The sequence below is a fragment of the Wasmannia auropunctata genome, unplaced genomic scaffold (genome assembly GCF_000956235.1).
Source record: "Wasmannia auropunctata unplaced genomic scaffold, wasmannia.A_1.0 LD333473.1, whole genome shotgun sequence".
Lineage (NCBI taxonomy): Eukaryota > Metazoa > Arthropoda > Insecta > Hymenoptera > Formicidae > Wasmannia > Wasmannia auropunctata.
In genome coordinates this window covers 27,931-37,180 of record NW_012029417.1, presented here as the reverse complement: position 1 = coordinate 37,180, position 9,250 = coordinate 27,931, and the positions used below count along the sequence as shown (strand labels likewise).

The 9,250-nt window shown below is 37.8% G+C and overlaps 1 protein-coding gene and 1 long non-coding RNA gene across 3 annotated transcripts in view; one reads left to right on the top strand and one right to left on the bottom strand.

Annotated features, from left to right (window-relative positions):
- Positions 1-3,513: 3,513 nt before the first annotated feature.
- LOC105460038 (allatostatin-A receptor-like) overlaps positions 3,514-9,250 on the bottom strand; it is an 18,729-nt gene continuing 12,992 nt past the window's right edge. For both annotated transcript variants that reach the window (XM_011706477.1, XM_011706479.1), the window contains exon 5: positions 3,514-3,743. Coding sequence is in view for 1 of the 2 variants with exons in the window: in XM_011706479.1 (XP_011704781.1) it covers positions 3,733-3,743 (11 nt within the window). In the remaining variant the exon portion in view is untranslated. The remainder of the gene's footprint in view (positions 3,744-9,250) is intronic.
- LOC105460037 lies at positions 4,405-5,914 on the top strand. Its single transcript, XR_975760.1, has 3 exons — positions 4,405-4,592; positions 5,134-5,361; positions 5,764-5,914. It is a non-coding gene; the product is annotated as an uncharacterized LOC105460037 (long non-coding RNA).

Sequence of the window (9,250 nt, the reverse complement as noted above, 5' to 3'; positions counted from 1 at the left end):
GGAGGAAAAGGATCAAAAATTGCCAAAAAATATGCTTACGTAATATATAGACGGCCCCAAAACATTAATTTAAATATATTTTTTGTTCATGGAACGTTCGATATTTAATTATTTTGCCAGACGCTTCAACCGATTTTAAAACTGCAAAGATATCTCTATACACTGAGAGAAAAGATATACTAATGGTAACAAAAACAGAGAATTATTCACAAAAGTCAAGTTTTATTCTAAAATTTTGTTAAAATAGTAAAATATATAATTAAATAAGCAAAATTTGGTATAATTTTTTTATTTAATAACACAATTTTATTTGGTTACTCACATTTTGTACACAGTAATATAAAATTGGGTTGCAATTACAAAATAAGTTTTCTTTTAAGTTCAACAAAATAATGTAATTATTTTGTTAATTTTATTCAATAAATTCAACGAATTAATATCGACGTGGTAGTTTAGTTGGTCACATATATCAACACATAGGTTTGGTATCAGTAACAAAATTTTGGTTGTTCATACCAAACTTTTCTCTCAGTGTAGAGATAATTTCAATGTGTACTGAAAAATTTTTATATTATCCCTCGTATTGTGAACTAAACATGCAGACATGCATGTTGTAAAATACGCGAGTGTATAAAAGTTATTATTTTAATACAGCACCAAGCCGGCAAATTTGCATGCGACTGCGCGCGACCATCAGTGTTTTTTCATAGCCGAAACTTATGCGTTTTAAAATCCTAGTCGCAGATTGTAGTAACACGTGTAACCGTCCCCTTCGAGAGGAAACTTTTGCATCAGACACATCCAAAAAAGTTGCACGTAAACTTCAGTCTCAATGGCGATAAGGCCGCCGTGTACATTTTCTTCCCCACGCCAACGAAAAGATATTCCGGTCTCAAAGGATTAAGTGTATTCAAATCTTGCTATGCGAGACCTAAACCCGAGTCCTTGACGTGCGCCAAGTGTCAAGCTATATCCAATCTGCTTCGCGTTTTCATGGTTTTACAGGACGAATTTTCTGCCACTGCACGGACTGGCTTCTACTTTATGACGACTGAGCCATGTAATTTTGTTCGAACGTTCTCAAGCGTCGCTGTACATTAATATACAGGGTGTAACTTAAATACTGACCACTAATTAGATAACGTTATTCCTTGTAAAGAACTGAGTCGGAGAGTCTTGAACTATTTTTCTTCTACAGTGCTAAATAAAGAGATCACTACCGCAGTAATTATTGCTTCATTAAGCATTGTAGAAAAAAATAGCATTCACTAATCGTATAGCATTACTGCTTATAAAAAATTGAGTCGAAAAATCCTGAATTATTTTTCTCTACAATGCTCAATAAAACAATAATTACTGCAGTAGTGATCGCTATTTATTTCGCACTAGAAAAAAATAGTTCAAGACTTTTCGATTCAGTTTTTTTTACTAAGGAATAACATTATATATAATAGTGGTCGGTATTTAAGTTACACCCGATAAACACACACACACACACACACACGCACACACACAGGTACATACGAACTATGTATAAATAGATGTATGTATATCGTATACATCCCAGTTCTCTTCATACGAAGATGAGTCGATATTTTATACGCGTCGCGTGTTGCACTCATAAACCGTAAAATCCATTTAATTTTACGCGCACTCGTAAAAACGTTCTTTGAGCGGCACGCCGCCGCTACTCGACGGAATAATGCCCCTCGTATTATTCACGTATTATCGTGCGCGAGCGACGGCGACGGACGTATAAATGCAAAAGATTAATGTCTCTTGAGACAAAATGAGATTTAACCGACCGTGAGATAAACGTCCACGCGGCTTGGATTTCTGTCATTTTTTGTCTGCACTTACTGAAAGCAAAAATCAGATTTCTCATATTTACAAAAATTCTATTTGATTGATATTATTAAATTGAATTTAAACTTTTCAGATAAGTTAATATTAAATCACTCTGCAGGAATGCTCGAAATTAATACACGAATACGTTCTCCTTTGTTTGTCCCATTAATTTATTCTCGCGGCAATAAAGAAAGTCGGATTACGTCCCGGCGGTTAAACTAAATTTTTTTCGAGCTGCAGATTTCAAGTCCCACTTCTTCTTTAAAATTTTGAAGACAAAATAACGGATTTGATATAGCGCGGGACTCAAATGAAAAGGTAAGACGATTTACTCGTAAAGATCGGAGCTGAAGATTGTCCCGCCAAGATTCCCTTCCTCTTTTTACGAATCTCGGCTGCGACGTTTCACTTTGAGTGATCGCTCAAAGAGGGACAAAAATAAGAGGCAGCTCTGTCATTCTCATTGTCCAACGGATGAACATTTCTCTGATTTCAACCGCGCCGTGCTCATTTCTCTCTTCCACGTAGAAGTAGAAGAAGAACAATTCCGCCAAGATGCAGGCCATCAAGATCGAACCGGTAAAAATCCGTGAGTTTCTTTCGAGCAGTAGGCACTTCCACAGGATTCCACCGAGATCAAAGGTATTACGGATCGCGCGGGGGGGAGGGAAGAGGGGGAGGAGAGGGAGTGAAAAGCCTTAAGAGCGACCGTCGCCGTTTCGCCGTCGCCGCCGCTCGCGCATCAATTAACTTTATTAACGCGATTATCGGAAATTCCGCTCACGTAATCCTCGCGACGAGACGTAACACCCCCGTCCCTACAGGCGAGACGCAGTCCCTCCTTTTCCGGTACATTAACTTCCGCAAAAGAGATCCGGGGCGATTCGATTTCTGCTTGTTCGCCGGCCATTATAGACTCCTTAACTCCATCCACTTAAAGTCATCCCATGCCGCCTCGTTAAGCCGCCTTGTATCCCCTCGCTGTAAAGACGATGTTCTCGAGTTCCGCATGCACCGTGCCAAGGGGAAATTCATCACGCCGACTATCGCAATATACCTGCGAAGTGCCGTGGGGCGCTGGCACGCGGAACGAGTATATAGAATTATTGCGTCGGCAACGGAAAAAGTTGCGCTATTTACTGGATTAATAAAATAGTGAGCATATTTCTTCTCTCGCGACGTGCGATAAGTCTAGCCATTTCCCGCGTAAAAACGAGTTTCCCTCTCTCGTCATCAGGCGTCAATTTAACAGATTGAATTTCAAGAGTAATACTAATTGGCGGCAATAAAAAAAAATTTTTAGTCGACTCGTGTCGCGATATAGTGCGCGCGCGGGGGAAGCGTTTACGAGAGAGAATATACGTATAAAGTAAGATACACGCTCGAGTTAAAGTCATACGCTATATTTTCGTCGATGAATGACCCCATTATTCCCCCCCCCCCTCCCCTTCCCAATACGAGGAGGAGGAGCTCGAATGTGGAATCCTAATATTATTACCCATAAATCTGCCTCTCGCATGCAATGTCCGGTGGAAATATTATTTCGCTTCGTTTGTTTATCGATTCGCGAGGCATAAATCGCACCGCGCGCTGTTTCAATGCGGAGATCGTCCGAGACTTCTCGAGGCGGAACGTCGTTTATAACGCGACAACGAATCTCCACTGGCTTCTTTATTATACATTTATTATACATTTATACATTTAACAGTATTCGTTGATATAATTTCGAGCCTCTTCGCGAATTAACAAGTTAATTGGATCACAGAACGTGCACTTGTCGTCGAACATCGAACACTCCATAGACCGTACGGCCTCTATTCGACCGTGAATATATCTCGTATCCCTTTAACACAGCGTTGAGCAAGGTCCGTCCACGATGAATTTTCACACGAGGTCTGCAACAGTAAACGACATTCAAATTTTTAACAGTACAAGCGTGGCTCCTGCGAATTAAGTTATAGAGCTTTCGACGTTACGTTGCCAATTAAAACTTTCTAAACGTTTAACCTCCGTTTTCGATTTTTCGCTATACCGATATTTATTCCGCACGTCAAACGCGAATCCGGCTCTCTCTTTCTCTCTCTCTCTCTCTCTCTCTCTAAAAAAAAGAGCTGTTTAATGTCTTGTCACGCGTAAAACGGGGGGATCATAAAAAATGCAGTCGCACAAAAGCCTGTTAAATATTCATTCCCCTTCACACCGCAGGATCTATCGACGCGGGCGGAACTTTTATCGCTCAACTTTTACCACGGCGGTTTGAGAAAACGTTTAAATAATTAGCGGGATTTTATCTCGTCGATTTCAACATTTCGAAGAGAGGCTTCCTTGGATTCTCCCAATCGCGCATCGATTACAGCGCGGTTCACTGTTCCCTGATCGCTCTTCTGTAATTCCCCCTCCGCGGAAGGTGGGCGAGATTCGGAAAGTAGGCCAATTCGTGAAATGAGCGGAAGACTTTGCTCGTCTCGAGGAAGCAGGAGAAGCCGGTACTTCGATCCTTTCCGTTCGTCTCCCCCTCGATCGCCCTCGCCGACACTCCGCCATACCCACCCCTCTTCTTTTTTTCATCCTTCCTTTGATTTCTGGCATCTTCTCAACGCCGTTGATCGACCTTCTCATCATCGATCTGTGTGCCCTCCACCGTCGAATCTGCATATCTCCCCGCCTTCATCTGCGCTCGTTAGGTCGCTGCATGCAAAATACCGTATTTCGAATGCTCGAAGTGTTGCAGCACGTTTTTGCAGGTATACGTAACCTCACTTTTAACTGGTTTTTTTGCGTTACATTTTGTGAAAGCGACACGTTCTCTTATCGCCCATCTGCGCTTTAATTTTTTCAACACTTCAAAAATAACAGATACATGGAAAAAAAGTATAAATACTTAGAAAAAATTGGAACAGTATATTGTTATATTTAAATTGATAATATCAACCAACATTGTTACAAATTGCATTGTGCACGTAAATTACAAACGGAAAAGGAATTATATTAATATGAAAGAGATATAAATGTGTAACAATATTTAACATCAGAAATATGCCAGTAATTTAAATATATCCACATTTTAATCGATTCGTTACTAAAAATTCTTGGATATTACGCCCCGAAAAACGAGATAAAACGAGAAAGCGAAATTACAAAATCAACTGAAAATTATGCGGAGAAATTTATTTCTTCGATATATTCTGAAGTATCGCATTCGTGTAACATTAATATGCCTCCTTCATTATAACCGAATGTAAATTATCTTCTCGCTGTTTCCGTAGAATTTTTTATTATACATAGGTTCCGTTTTTCGAACATTTGCCAGAGCTCCAATTCATTCGCACTTTGATATATTTATTGGGATGAAGACTATACAAAGCGTTTCTTTTGGCAAACGTCCTGCGTAGCAATTCATGAAAATGTCAACCTTAGCTATGTGATATACATTTCGAAATCCTTGCCAAATTATTCCCATTTATCACGGCTAAAGTGGTGACAACTTTTTTCGGAACATCTTGGAAAATTACGGTACATTCAGCATTTTTCTCTCCTTATATTGAAACAGCACTAAAATCGATGGAACGGAGAGTTTCTCAAAAGCTAATTGCATAAAGTGAATGCAAAGATGAGTGCAACGACGCGATTTTCCAGGCGAAATAAAACAGGCTATTGCGTCATATAAGTCCGAATTTACATCGTTCGTTTATAATTAATTAATACATTAAATGTAGAAAATAGCAAAAGAACGGCGATATATATATATATATATATATATATATATATATATACGTTATCCCTCCGCCGTACTTCGGGACAGTATAATTATAGCCGCAAATGTGATAATAATGACGCGAGAAATATTTTTAAAATATCAGAGATGAAGTATCAAATTTTCAAAAGAGCACAAAGAGCAAAACTATTATTTTACAGACACGAAGATAAAAATCGTCGTTAAAAAAAAACGTCTTTACTTACTGGCGGCGTTATTTTCAACGAAACTCATAAGTTTGTGATAATATCAAAGACGAGATAAGAGAGAAAAAGCCAATGGGAGCTAACACAGATATCGGTGCGCAGTGTTTAAATATTTATTAGGAAGGTATATTTAACATTAATTTAAGATCGCAGTATTTAAATATTTATTACAGAACCTCGATAACTCGAACCTCTACAACACGAAAACTTCTATAAGACGAAAATTTTGTTCATTGGTCCCTTCAGCTCCGGAAAACCTCTATAAATCGAAATATAACCTACCTTAACTCGAATTATTTATCAGGCATTTGGATATATATTTTATCTCTGTAACTCGAATTTAAAGTAGCCAGACCTCTACAAGTCGAAGTACACCTCTATATAAGTCAAACTTCCATTGTCACTACCTCTATAATTCGAAGTTGTAGTTATAACGTAACCGTGAGTAATAATCTGATATTTTGTTTTATGGTTACATTTATCATATGTATGCAATAAATAATTCACAGCTGTTAAATATTGATTTTTTTCCTCTAAAAGCCATTATAATCGGAAAATTATAAACTCTCGTACAAAGCCTCCGTAAGTCGAATTGTCATATGTTAACCCTTTTTTATTCGAATTTCGATAAGTCAAAAACTCTATAACTTAAACAATTTTTCTAGTCCCTTGAGATTCGAGTTATCGAGGTTCGACTTAGTAAAATATATTTAACATTTAATTTAAGATATAGTGTATAACAATCGTAAAGAGTTGCGCGTCTGTGCTCTCAATGGCAAAGATCCGGATTCAAATTCGTTCCACAAACATCTTATTTGCATGATCGTCACGCCTCTCGGAAGGCAATGGCAAACCACCATGAATATCTTCACCATGAGAACCTCTCCTAACCATTCGGAACCGGCATTAAATTGTAGATCCCATAATATCTGTGTAAACTATATATAAGACGACGGATATGCATGCAGAAGAAGTTATATCACGCTCTGACAAGAGATTAAGGACTAAAGAAGAAGAATGTAAAATATTACGTAAGTAGCAATAATAGTCTGTCAAAAGTATATGGTCGACCTATGTGTATCAACATTTAAATAATAATTATATTCTATAAAAATTATACACGGAAAGAACGATTTTGTTGGAAGGTCTAAAAATTTTGCTGCATACAGATCTGAAAATAATTCTTGTTGGACCATCAAAATAATTTTGTTGGAAAATAAAAAATGATAAGCATTGCTGTCAAACATTTTAATATTCTAGCAATCAGTTTGACTTTCCAACAAAATTATTTTGACGGTCCAACCAAAATTATTTTCAGATCTGTATCCAGTAAAATCATTTTCTTCGTGTAGTTAAAATGCAATTACATTAATAAGAGATCCAATCATCATCGGTGTGTATAATGGACTGGTATCTTCGGGGCGTACTTTCCTCTAGAAAATAGCTTTGTAGCGCGATGCGTAAGTAGTTCCGTATTGACATACGCTTTTTCTACACGGAAAGAATAATTTTGTTGCAAGATCTAAAAATTTTGCTGAATACAGAAAATTAATTCTTGTTGAATCAACAAAGAATTTTGTTGGAATGTTAAAAATGAGCATTACTATAAAACGTTTTGATATTTTAGCAATTATTTTGACTTTCCCACAAAATTATTTTGATTATTGAACAAAAATTATTTTCAGATCTGGATCTATCCAGCAAAATTGTTCTTTCCGTGTACCAGATTTCAAACGATAACTGACATTATGGATAATAACGTATCAAGGAGAAAGCCAGAAAGGTAACACTAATCAGCACAAAAAAGTTAAGAGTGCATCTTTCACTGGTTGCGAGTAATAGTGACCGCGCTCTTATTATAGACAGACTGTAATGGAAAGTTTGCCCAGCTAGGAGATGCCAGTTATAGATACCGGTGATGACTGTATCCCTCATTAATATAATTGCATTTTAACTATACCTAATCCTACAGAATATAATCATTAAGCTAATAAATACACTTTTCTTTCAAATAGGTCGATCACGCTCTTATTTGACTAACTCTAATACAATTTATACATCATTTATAATGGATTCCAGCGTTAACAACTCACGCTTTACCCTTGATCGACTTTTCTTTGAAATCTAATCGCACTGAGGACAATTGTGATCGTGAAATTTATTTGCGCCACTTACGTAATATTTCACTCAATAAATATTACGCACCAATATCTGCGTCGGCTTTTTCTCTTATTTTTATATTCCATTTATTTTAAAAGTCTTGTAGGTATGCATTATTTATTATTTTGTAAAAAAAAAGTGGCTCGTGGAACAGAATCTTTTAAGGTACAATTTCATGGTGTCGCTTGTCACAGCGATGAGTGTCGTGTGAGTCACGTGATCGAATTTTATTTGTTTTTATTGTCACCAACGACTATGTAAAAAGTTGGATTGAATCGAACTTTTAGCGACGTCGCTCTTACGCACCGAATATAAATACAATACAATCAGTAATAAAAGAATATATCGCTGCTACCTATTTATACAATTTAGCGACGATCGAAATCAGCGCCGCATATGATATATGTACAATCAATTCACGTGACTTGTTTGTCGCTAAATATGAGCGACAAGCGACATCATGAATACATAGCTTTATTCATAGAAACTAATTTCGCATCGCTGTGTGCTTGAAACGCTCTTCTCAAATTATATCTATTAATATAACAAAAGGAAGAGAACTTCGGTAAGCAGCTGTCGCGGGTCGCTGCACGCGCCGTGCAACGTGACCGATTCTAATCCTAACGCGGAACAGTTTAGGTGACACCAGGTATTGACATTAAATAGCTGGTATTGAGCCGGGCAAATAGATCGCGTAATATCGCGCAGAGCTCAGCCGAGATCGCATCGGAACGACGGGAATATTGGATTACCATCTTGTTGCTCACGGAATACATCTACTTGATTAAGATTTGTTTGCACTGGTCAACGAACGAGCCATTTTTACGAGCGTCTGAGCGCCGTCGTTTTCGAGGCGCCGTCGATTACCGGCTCGCTTATCCTTTCCTAAACGTCTCGTCCGTAAAATACGGCGCGTTTCCGTCTGACTGCACGGCCAAACAGCTCGGAACCACGCGCGTCCGCTCGTACGACACAATCGCGTTGTCTCGTTATTTCGCACAGCATGCACGCGATTCAATTCCTGTGCCACACGTTAGGATATTTGGTCGGAATGACCGACGGATTTAATGACGATCGAGTGTTCATTATCGTAAAATGTTTAAAAGATTAACTTTCATTACCTTTGTTTGCTACCATGGGCGTATCTACACTGAGAGAAAAGTTTAGTATAAACAACCAAAATTTTGTTACTGATACCAAAACTATGTGTTGATATGTGACCAACTAAACTAACGTCGATATTAATTCGTTGAATTTATTGAATAAAAAGATCGGAAGAGCA